A 12,462-nucleotide genomic window follows, 5' to 3' on the forward strand; every position below is an offset into this window, starting at 1 on the left:
ATCGCTATTTATGCTCTGCACAAAAATTGCATCTCATTCGTAACGAATTACTTTCTACATACATATGTACGCATATAATGACACAGCATGTGTGTATCACTTCCATGTAACTGTGAAACTGAGCGCAAAAATGGGCGTATCGTATATGGCGACATAAGCGTTTCGCTCTGCAATTCCTGTGCAGAACGATCACACGTTGCTTCGGAGCAATGTTGACCCACTTTTACGGAAATTACCTGCATCGTCGGGGGTGGCGGTGGGGTAATCGCAATGACGGGCCTGGCGCGGTAATACTTTTTCATCAGTGCATCGCCGATCTGACGAAAACTAGGCAAGGTTCGCCAGCAGGTTCTCACGGTGCAAGAACCGGACACGCCGTGGCATTTGCATTCCGTTTGCAGCAGAGCTTTAACTATCTGCAATGAAACAATATTCACATAATCAAACAGGCAATCCGCACGGTGTAATTTCAAATCCCTGTCTCCCATTAGCGACTGCAGCGTCAGTAATCGAATGCCTCACGACTATGATCGATGCCAACCTGTGTTCCCAATGCAAATCCCATTAAAGTACATTGCTTACACTCGTGTTGATATAAAGTACAGCAGAAGTCCATTTATTGCAACGAAATTTTAGTCCATGCGTTTATTGCTTCGATGAATCATGGTTTTGATAAATCTGACCAAAAATGCTGAATCAGGTAAATTACTTTATTTTATAAACTTCCATATTTGTGACTCTTCTTCGTCTGCTCTTTATTTTTCACGGAGAATTGTACGTGTAGTAGGAACCTTTGTTGCACGTTTAATATGCTTTCTCGAATTGCATAGAATACACTGGAAGGCTCTGGAAGGCGACAAACAGAATATTTTTCAGTAGGAGACAATTTGTGCTTGATAACGTGTTAATTCATTTCAGACTAGCTAAACACATGGCAATTGAATCCACTTATCCGAACGCGAATTTCTATTAGATAAACGAGAGATCATTGGGAAGAATTATTGAACTCCTATTATGTGATCTTCAGCCAAGCTTATTACCCGAGTTCGAATAAATGCAGTCGTACGATCATATAACAATCACTGGGATGTTTCAAGAATTTTGAGATTCGAGAACGACGTTAAATTATACACTTCAGAAAAATTTTTACCATGGTGCATATTCTATCCCCAACTATTTGTAACACTGTAACAACTATCTATAACATCTTATTACTCGAAATTTCGAGAAAAACAACAAGTGTCATTTTTTACATAGGAATAAAACGTGTTAGAGAAAGAACCATAAAGGAAACGCATTAAAAAATCGTGTAAAACCGATTAAAGAGTGTCAAACAGGAGAACCACGTAAAATGAAATTGTATGGAAGAAATACCGTATAGAAACAGTTTCGGATGTTGTGACAACTATTTCAATATGTCGTCTATATGGAAGCATTTCCTTGGCCTTTACGAACAAAGGAATTTTCTTTCAGAAGCGAGCACGCACTATCCTCGGCGCATCGGCGCGCGCATTTCTTCGTCTCCTCGCTCATTGTGTGTCTGCTGGTCGACGCGTATGCTCAGAAAACTGGTTTACATTTGGAATTATCGGGAGACGGTGTGGGGCGGGTGCAGAGGTGGGTTGAAAAAAATCGTCTGGGGCATAAAGTATGCGGTGTGGCGAGGCGATCGACGTTAAGAATAAATCGTTAGCCGGCGCACGTCTGTAAACGCGTGCACAGATCGTACGTGCACGTGGAGGGCAGCCACACGATATATGCGCGTTTTTATTGCCGCCTCGATAATAAAGCCCATCGAGGAAGACGAAAGCTCCGAGAACTTTCCCCAATTAAGACACCGCGCCATTTACGCGCCCTACCTGTGGTGGAACGCGATCCTTTCTCACAAACCTTTCGTTTCGACCATCGACCCACCTCCACTCGTTTGCCTCACACCTTTCGTGAATCTTCTGGCACTCCGATACGACGAAATTAATAATTTTCGACCGGAGAAAATCGAGCGACTTTGTTAACGGCTGACGGAAAGGCAGAAGAAACGTAGGTTATTACGCATATCACGAGTCAATAGGTGGCGCTACACGGCGGGTTGCTGGATTTTTGTAACTCCAGGAAATGTCTGTAGATGGAGCGGAAGGTATAATTAGACGTTAATAAATGCGTAATATTTGAATTAGTGCTAGAGATATTCGAGTTTTGATGGAAATCTGGTCTAGTGGTTAATGTGCTTCGTGTTTGGCGAAGGTTCAGGGAGTTGATTGGGCGTGGCATTCGGCGGGTTTTATTATATCTATTGTTGGCATATTGCGAGTATAGGGAAGTTTCATTTGTGTGGGTTATTGCGACTATTTTTGATTTACGTAGTTATACCGTTAGAAGTTCGTTATTTTATAAGCTATAAAGGATATTCTTTCGTATTTATTGATCGAGCGGTAACTATTGTATTTTATATTTCAAAAGATCGAAAAAAGTGTTGTTTCTTTAGCCGGGAAGCTTTGGAACTATCTTTGTTCTCAGTGTTGAAAAATATAAAGAGAGTTTCGCGAGGAAAAAATCAAACTTCGCATTACGAAGCATAGAGCGAAGCTAATGACGTATAACCACGCACGTTGGCATAGCGGGGAAGAGAAGGGTGAAGCACAATCGAAGAAAAAAGAATTTGCTGCCGGTTCTGTTATCAGGATCGATAAAATCAATAATGTCTCGCATTTTCACAGCGTCTACCATAATTTCCTGCGAAGAATTTCGTGGTATGAAACAGTTGTGCTATTATAAAAGACACCCCGTATAAATTCCACGAATAAAGGCTGCATTTAGTGATCCTTAACCGCCATTTGTACCCCTATTCTCTTATACCCGTTATTACCGAAACTAATCGATTTATGGCGTAATTCAAGGAAATCAATAGGTAGGGAACAAGCTGCTACATGGATCGCAGAAAAGAGCGAATTCAACGCATTGCACGAAATTTCTGGAAATGTGGAAATCACATCGAGATAATTCAACGCACTCTTTTCTACCAGATGGAGACATTTGCATAAATGACGTCGAAGCGGCCATTAAGAAATTTACGCATCAAGAAATACACCTGTTTTCCGTCCTTTGTTAAGATTTCCCAGATCTAAGGTAATAATAATAATTGTTTCATTATAGTATTTATTGTAATATTAATAATATTAAATAGGAATTTTTATTTCTCTATATTATCTATTTTCCATTATTTATTTTAATAGTAAAAGTACTCTATAAATGTCAAAGTAAATGGTAAAATAAAAATGGAAAAGGTGTCGAATTAAAAATTCTTTGGTAGCAAAAGTATCGCTTAAACAAGGTTGCTTAGTAATTAATTACAATATTACATTTTTAATAAAAGTTAAGTAAAACGTATTTCACGGTAGGAGAATAAATATATGCAGGGGTTTATCGGAGAGAATTTAGCAATTATTTCTTCCGCGTTAAAGGCAATGACTCATTAACAGTGACTGGCATTACTCACCTTCCGACCAGCTTTATTATTATGAAGGTTCATCAGGCTCCTCGCGTCACCCTCGACTTCCCTCGCGTCCAGAAACCTACGCGCGAACCTAACATTAAATTATAATATTAAAATCCATGCGTGTATAACAACTGTCGTAACGTACAGCGTCATAGAGGTTTTACACGCACGTGACACGTGCAAAGGGAACCGACTACGAATTCATTACGGATCGGGTTAATGATCCTTACCTCATCCCATAGGTGACGTCCGCGCTGCAACCGCCCCATTCCCAGCCATTTGGTGGTAACTCCTTCCTCGTCCTGCAAAAGGAACACCCGAACCTCGATGAACAAGTGACTCGTTAAATTGAAAATTGGGGGTAAGTTCTCATTGCAAAGTCTCTATCCACGTCACTCTGCGGCAGATTTCGCAAGATTTTTAGTCGCGTGTGACGTCGTAATGATCGACTAGAGTAAAGATTTAGAAATTTGAAGATGCAATATAATTCTAGGTATCGGTGGAGATTGGAATGGCCTTCGAATACGTTTTGAGCACAGCCGCGTTGGTAACCAGCGTTTAACCAGGCAGAACAAGGTACAAAAGGCAAAGACAAGAGTTTACCTTACGGTAGGCTCACAACCGCAGGCCGTGATGTTGCCCCTGCTGCAAGCTGCGGTCACGGCGTACGTTACACCCGCTGAACTTATTGCGTACGTGAAAGCTGCTTCCCTGCTTCCTGAAATAGATCAGTGAGAAATTTCCTGTTAGTTCTAGCGCCGAAGCAGGTCTGTCCAGTTTGCGCGATAGGTAGGAAACGTGTATAGGGATTTCCAGCTACGTAAAAACCAGGCGCGAGTATGTGACAGATAGGGTTACGTTACGATACACGACTACCATCCTTGGGACAATGGAGAGAAGAACGGGGATTTCGTGAAAGAAGGCGTTAATTGCCCGTGTTGCGCACCTGGATATACGCTTTTGTCGTTGGTATACAAGCTGTTTCGTTACTCGTTAAGCTTCAGCTTTGATAGAACATTGAACGTTCTCTTTGAATGATCTTGGCATAGGAATCTTTCGAATCGCTAGAATAAGAATTTGTTAGCAAGTAAGATTTTCTTTTAGTATATTTACTGTATCTATTTTTATCTATTTTCTGTTTCTAGATTAATGCAGACATTAGAGAACGAAGAAGTTCCTAATTGTTACGTTTCTCTGATTGGTGAAGATGCGATTTGCGAATAGAAAGAACTACTGTTTGTCAGCGCTAGTGATCAGGAGCTAACTTGAAAAACGTTTCCAGTCGAAGGTTAATCCCTTCGTCATCAATATTGCGTGAGACTGCTGGTAAGGAAACCGGGCAAAACATTGGTATGACTAGTGAGAGGCGCGGCTCGCCGGTAGACCTCAATGTAAACATTAGAAGTTAGGCTCGCGGTTAATCTTCGACGATGTTTTTCTGTTTCAGTTGCGTGTTATTCTTCGCTGTGTTCGGACGAAATGGCTCAACGTATCCAACGTGTCTCGACGTGTCCGGCGTTCCTGTTGAGTGTGGCACGCGCCATCGGAACTTCAACAGCAGGACAAGGCGTCGATACCCGGTAAGTCTTGTTCTATTTCAATTTTTATTTTACCAACCGTGGTAACTTTCAACGTAACTCGCAATGTCAAAACGGGGACTCGTTTTACTCTTGCACCGCGCGATATTCACGAAACGAGTTTCCTTTGTCGCCCAATCACGCGGCGACACTTGACCAAGTCCGAAAACTGGACTTTCGTCCGATTCGTCCCCGTGGCGCACGTTTTAATCCATGTCGCGCGATCCGATCTACTTCATTTCGTCGACAAGCATGATACATCAGCGGCGCAAGCCCACACTGTCCCCTGGCGTTTCCGTCACGCTAATTTACAGCTATCCGACACACGTAGGGCCCGCGTAAAGCGCGAGCACAATTAATTACCCGCGGAGCTCTTTCAGCTCGTTTGCCATGCTGAATGAGTTACCGCCGCGTTCCTTTCTTCTCTCGATGTTGCCTCTTTTCTTCTTCTTTTTCCTTTTCCCTTCCATTCCATCCCGCGCCGCCCGGTCGCTCCTCGTTTCAGACACCTACGCGATACTGTCCCGCGTCCGAGTTGATTTCGCATTCGCTTGGCAGCCATCAGCCACGGCCGACTCTTTAATTCGTACGTCAGACTCGCCTTCTACACCGACTCCTAATTATCGCGTGTAATAAAACTCGAAGGGTCATCCCGCAACCGATCTCTCACACTTTGACAAACCAATTTTTCACACCGCCATGAAATTATCTCTCTTCCTTTCTTCGTTCTTTCTTACTCGATCCGTGTTTTTCTTCCATTCTCCTCCCTCTCACGGTGGATAATTTACGATTTAGGATTCCATAAGGCGTTTACTCAGCTTTCGTGAATTTATCCTTTATGTAAATGAGAAAATTTCGCGGACCCTTTTAATTTCCGAGCTTCGCTTCCTCGATGGAGGAACTTTAACGATCTCGCGAACGATCGTGATACCGATTGAACGCGAGAAGGAGACCCCGTCTGAAACGCCGTCAGGCTGTACTCGATGATATGACCCGTTGCGACGGGATAATAAACTCGATCGTAAAAGATTCTCACCGAGAGGCGTGAAACTTTCCGCCGCGAATTTCGAAGCGGAATGAAAGTGTCTTGCGGAAGAAGCGGCAGAACAGGCGTCGTCGCTTTGGAAAGACGCGAGATTGGAGACGATCGATGTTTGTTATGTCCATGAGACTATAATTCATCGCGACGCGTTTATGCGATCCATCGTCGCGGCGGATATAGCCGCGCGACGCGAGCCAACGAGCCATTCGAGTGGATTTTTGTCGGTGATCCTGATCGATCGAAATCCACGCGGTGGTCACCTTGAAAGCCAAGTGCCCCGGTTCTTGTTTCGAGATCGAAATTGTATTCCGGACAAAAACTGGTAAAATATCGAGCGCTCCTGCCAGGCTTAATAGCCAGACACCTTCTTCGACGCGGCGCGGTTCTTCCATTTCGAGTTAATTACAGGCTGTGTATTCAGCGAAAGAAATGGTAATCGTTGCTCATCCGCGATAATGGAGGAAGGTTTTCTTTGCCGAGGATTACGACGTTTACCGGGATGTTTAAATATAGCGGGTACTTGGACGGTTGAATGGCGGAGGATTATTGCCGGTGTACCGAGTTATTGTTAGCCTTTAAATACCGTTTTTCTCTTTTAATACCCTTTTGTGTCCTTTTTACCATGGTCTCTTCACGTGCGAATTATCGTAGCTTTAAGTACTAGTTTTACGTGTAATTAAACTGCATATGTTGTCACAGATTGCCGTCAGCTTAACTCTACTCGCTCGATACGGATTCCAGTTGTTTCGGAGACTTCGATGCACGCATAGGACACCAACGAATCCTGATCTCTCTTGGCGTCTCTTCGAATATGGACAGAAATAAGGGATAAAGGCACTCTCTTTTAACTCTTTGCACTCGAGAGGTGATCGTCAGTCGCCATTAGATAAAATTTCGAAGAACGATATTAATTAATATGTCAAATTTAAGCTAATGTAACGGTGTGCGAGCTATCGAAATCCAAAAATTCTACGTGTTAATTATTATACGATTTCTTATTTATTGCTGAAAGAAATATCGCCAGCTTTATGGCAGAAAATCTTTGAACTTCTACTCATCTTTAGCCAAAAGATCGTCGAGTGCAAAGGGTTAATATCCTTTTGTGTTCTTTTTTATCATAGTCTCTTCGCGTGCGAATTATCGTAGCTTTAAGTACTAGTTTTACGTGTAACTAAATTGCATATGTTGCCACAGATTGTCGTCAGCTTAACTCTACTCGCTCGATAGGGATTTCAGTTGTTTCGGAGACTTCGATGCATGTATAGGACACCAACGGATTCTGATTTCTTTCGGCGTCTCTTCGAACATGGATAGAAATAAGGGATAAGGACGCTCAGGATTCTCGAGTTGGTTTATATTCGCGTCACAGTGGTCGTGCCCCTGAAATACGCGTAATAGTCTTATCACGCGTGGAATTTTATGTTGCATAATTTAAATCGATGTAAGCTCTTAAAGCGAACTAGGTATAGGTAAACCAAGTTCCGCGATTATGTATGCATCTTCCGGTACATTATATCAAAGTAGTAATTTCAGGCGAGAGAACCTCGAGGTTCCGGCGTGAGATGCCGTGACAGGGTAGGGTACAGGCGTTGTCAACTAGCCGTAGAAAAATCCGTAATGCATCCTTTACCAACGCGAAAACGTCTATCGGGAAGGTATGAATAATTCATGGTCAATAACGATGCAGAAAAGTGCATGACAGATGAGTATATTTCATGCGTACCCGAAACATACGCGAGCGCATCGAACGAAGCGTAACGTGTTTATTTTATTACTATTTTATCGATAAACTCGCCACAATTTATTCCTAGTGCTTTTTAAAGCCGCCGATTTTTCTCGGCAAACGTATGTAACGATCAGCCTCGGCGTATTACGTCTCTGCATTTGAATATTACACAGTGTCTCGCTAGCAGCAGCTTATCAAATTGATACGTAGAAACTATGTAGACGAAGCAAGTGAATAACTGGTTTAGCTGATTGATATCAGACATTTACTACGTTTACTACGTTTATTACTACTTATTACGAACTTGTCATTAGTCCAAGTATTTTGCGTCCAGCTAGGGTTGAAACGCGTCAATCCTTCCGTTCTCCTCTATACTTAATATATTCGTATTTGCGAACATCAGAGATTTAAGGACTCGGTGTTTCATATCTTATACTTCGCCACCATGTCATTTGCTAAATCCCAACTATCGTTTCATCTTTGCTCTCCTCCGTTCTACCATCGAGAAGAGATGAAAATTAGAAAGTTAGAAATTCTCTAGAATAGGCAATAGAAAAATCCCTCGGGATTTAATGATTAGTATTAGCAGAAGATTAACGAAAACGATCGTGCAGCTAGGTTTCACCCGTTCGCGTGAAAATGACGTGTGAACGCGAGTGGAGGTACTACGTCGAGAACTGTTAGGCGAAGCGCATCGCGTGCAGCGGCTGCTCGCGCGCGCGCCAGCCACCCTTGGTGCTCTTATTGCCGAGGAGCGGCACCCTTCGACGTGGTCCTCGTCGCTCTGACGACCGATGGACGAGGAAAACGGACGCGTTCACGCCGGGCGCCATGATCGCCGAGCCGGGTTATAACCGAGATCTGTATCTCCGCGCGATCGGTCCGCTGATTTATAAGACGCCAACGAGCAGATCGGTATCTGCCGCTCGTTCCCGCGTGTCCCGATGCATCCAATTTATGTAGCACGCGACATCTTCCAAGTCGAAACTCTCGCGAGGATTCGTGCCAGTTCTGCGCCACTGTTTCTCCCTTTTCTCCTTTTTCTCCCTTTTCTCTCCTTATTTCTCCCTTCCTCGCCACTCTCTCTCTAAGGGTGATCCACGCCACGGTGGTTCTTGGTAATTTTGGTCTCAGTTAGTACCGTTTCACGACGATGTTATCTCGTAACGTATAGGCTGCAGCGCGGTTAGCTGTTAGGTGGATCTCGGTCTTGATCGATAATTGGAAATCATCGTTTGTCGATTTATCGAAATCGCGTGGGTGTAGTTGGTCGCAACGGAAGGTGTTATCATCCTGGTGTTGAATTTTGTCGGTTGTTCGATGGCTTTCTTCGTCGTCGATTTTTCCATCGCGTCGAACGTGGAATGTGGATAAAGACGCGATTGCTTAATGATCGTGGTCTGATTGGCGAAGTTGCTCGTTGCATTGGCCGGTGAAACGTGTGATAGGTCGGGACGCGATGAAAGGAGGGAAAGAAGGCTAGTTTGGTTTTCAGTAGCGCTACGCAATAATTTCCTAGGTAAATGAAGTTATCAGTGTTTTTATCGACGTTAATTGCCAGCGGCTGACATTGATCGCTATCGTCTGTGGGTAATACCGCTAGGAAAAACTAATTGCGAAATAAGAGTAAGGCGTGATCGATAGTTTTCTTAATAGATATCTCAAATATTATGGGATGTAAATCTCGTTCTCCTCAGGGACGATTTTATCGGACGAGGATTTTATCATTTGTTTGGAAATGTTTATGGCCTCCGCTTTCGTTTGTACCTACAACTTTCACATATAATTAGCAATAAAACGCTCACTTTCACTCGTATGAATTTTCTCGCGGTGCGCAGGCATTATATCTGCCATCGGATCAAAAATCAGACTATTTGGAATACTTTCAGCAACGTTTTCCTACGTTTATCAATGTGGCATGCAAATGCGCGCAGTCGCAGACCTTAAGATATTAAAAATGTAATGGCTCAGGAAGTTATTTTGCCTCGGACTATTCGATATCTTTTAGACAACTTATCGATATCGTATAATTTACTCTTGCTTTCCCAAAAAGATTTTTCCTCGTTGCTCTGGCACTCCTACTCCAGGAACTTCGGTAGCTCAATGATTCTTCAGAATTCTGTCAAATGCTTTTGGCACGACCCATTTAATTTTTCAAAGATTAATTAATCGAGAAGTCACTATTATCGAGATTCCCAAAGAAAGTGAAATCTCCCTGGTATTTACTCCTGTTAGCCAATTAGCCAATTAGCTAATTAACTCCAGAAGTACCTATCAATTACTTACACCTTTAAACACGACGTACGTATATGCGTACCATAGTCTGGTAATGAAGAGAAACAGGTGTGCACGATCTAGGTAACAGGGAAAATGAACTTCACCAAAATCAGCTACTCGTAGCTACCAGTACCTACGCGTATTAAAATGTCAAAGAACGTTGTCTAAAGATGGAACTGGACGGTGTACCACTGCCGTCCATCGTCCTGCTGGCCATTGACAGGGAGATTACCTTCGTCGTAACGTCAGCCGGCGTTGCGTGGATCGTTGGCCAAGAGCGTGTGGCGTCGATTTATCGAGCAACAGGTCGTTTTCCCGTGAGCGGACGTCGGATCGTATGCACGGCGACGCGGTGGACAGTTAGGCGAGCGGATCGGTCGCGGGCCCTGATGAATTTATGCCCGAGCGTTTATGTCAAAGGACGGCAGCGCGTACATCTATTTAGTGTCGGAAGAGGGTAACGGAGAAATTTATCGTTTCGTCGGCGGCTGCTGAAACGGGCGGAGGAAACGGAGGACGCTCGCCTTTCCATAAATTCATTTCAGCTGTAAATCGTGAACGCGCGAAATGAGCACCGTGTCCATATTAGGCCACGAAGCTCGGCGATTCCGGGGAGTAGGCCTCGATCTATTTGCACAGGGCATTATACCACGTTGCACGCCTATATCGCCTGCTTATTAACGTTTCTGTGTGTCATGTTAATATATAAAGGACGAACAGGGTCGTATCGTGATCGTTAGGTGAAATACAGGCCCTTATCTGGAGCTTTGTGTATTTTGGTAGTTGATTTTCGTTGCATCGCGGCGGATGCCCACTGCGTGGGAAGAATTCCGGGCTACTGGTTTCCGTCCAAACTTGCTCCATGGCGGATGCACGAGTCGAAGAAGATGCAACGCGTTGGTAGCTTTCGTCCAATTCGGATTTTAAATTATCCACTGCTTTTCTTTCCTCTTTCTGGAGTCAGTCATATAGGCTGATTTGATATTAGACTCGTGCTAGGTGATTACCAAAGTTGCATAAGCCACTTTCGCAGGTTTGTTCTTGAAATCTTAAATTATCTCGTTTCAACAAAGACGCTGCAAACTCCTCGGTCAAGCCATTCGATTTTTCGCGAGCTTGTGGGAAATAGGTTTATTTTAGTGCGATATAAGGGAATGGAATAAATATCGGTGACTTGGATCACTGTTATAATTACGGGTATACCTATCGAAGAGAAAATAGTAATTTTGAGAAGCATAAGGATTTTAAGGATTTATTTACACGAGTAAACGTAATCGACGATTATAGGTAGAAATATAAAGACTCGATGAAAATTTGTCGACATCTAAATCTTTGATATTCAAAAGCTCTGACGAGCAAAACCACGGACAAGGCGCGTTTCTAAATTAACACGTAACCGGTGGTACGCTAAGTCGAGGCGATAAAGCATGGCGTAAAGCCGAAAAAGGAACGGGCCCAATCCGTGTACGCGATCAATCGGCGGCACACGGACGTCTTTTAATTTATATCATCGAGTTTTAAGTGACTCGCGTAATGGCCTGGAGAAATTTATAAGCGACAGCCCGTGCACGTGGGCGATTGTTTACGATGATTGAGGGGTACCAACTGAAATTTAATAACGAATTTGATTTCGTCATGGCGTCCACCGTTTGATTACCTTCCGCTTTTCGGCCGTGGAAACGCGTTGAGTATGCTAATAGGAACGCGTTTATCGCTCGATCGTTAACGACACGACGCGCAGCTTCGTTAAATTAGATTTCGAACGAAAGGGGGAAGAAAAATATATTTCCGTGATTATTGACTTTATTACGGTGCTGTCGAACTTCATTAACGATTCGATTATTTTCTGGATCAAAAATTAATCGATCGAGGATTTTTAATTCGAAAATTTATTTTATTTCGCGCTTTTTTCTAATTCTTTCGGGGAGAGATGAACGCGGAGAATTTTCTTTTATTTTATTTATTTTATCTTCGTCGAGCAGAGATATTCGCGAGGATAGAACGAAAGTGAACCCTCGCTTTCCTTTATGCACCACTTTCTATCGTAAATTTCCGACTGATTTTAAAATGTCGTAACTCTGTCGATAATTCGAATATTCGTCGTGGTCCGACGAATTGTTTGTCACTGTCGTCTTTACTTAGCTCGCGTTTATGGTTCACGAAGCACTTTCGAGAGAAGCGTAGTAGGCTGCGAGATATGAAATGTTCGCCCGCGAACGGTCCTGTAATAGGTTCACGCGTGGGTATAGGTACAATTTGTTCTTGGTTAAAGAGTAACTTGTACTCTTTCGGTGACTCAGATGCAGTTTGTATCGGTTATTGGAAAGAGCTCTGTACTGTCCTCGGG

The 12,462-nt window shown here is 43.3% G+C and overlaps 1 protein-coding gene and 1 long non-coding RNA gene across 2 annotated transcripts in view; one reads left to right on the forward strand and one right to left on the reverse strand.

Moving 5' to 3' along the window:
• The window catches only part of LOC108552131 (Wnt oncogene analog 2), a 117,308-nt gene that overhangs the window by 1,273 nt on the left and 103,573 nt on the right, over positions 1–12,462 (reverse strand). Inside the window, exons 3-6 of the mRNA XM_017906542.1 lie at positions 4,097–4,211; positions 3,724–3,795; positions 3,494–3,581; positions 237–416 (exon numbers count right to left, since the gene is read on the reverse strand). Coding sequence (XP_017762031.1) covers positions 237–416; positions 3,494–3,581; positions 3,724–3,795; positions 4,097–4,211 — 455 coding nt within the window. The remainder of the gene's footprint in view (positions 1–236; positions 417–3,493; positions 3,582–3,723; positions 3,796–4,096; positions 4,212–12,462) is intronic.
• Positions 2,947–4,168, forward strand: LOC108552132 (uncharacterized). Its single transcript, XR_001890527.1, has 3 exons — positions 2,947–3,123; positions 3,736–3,854; positions 3,987–4,168. It is a non-coding gene; the product is annotated as an uncharacterized LOC108552132 (long non-coding RNA).

The sequence above is a fragment of the Eufriesea mexicana genome, unplaced genomic scaffold (assembly GCF_001483705.2).
Source record: "Eufriesea mexicana isolate 0111107269 unplaced genomic scaffold, ASM148370v2 scaffold5504, whole genome shotgun sequence".
NCBI classification, from domain to species: Eukaryota; Metazoa; Arthropoda; class Insecta; order Hymenoptera; family Apidae; genus Eufriesea; species Eufriesea mexicana.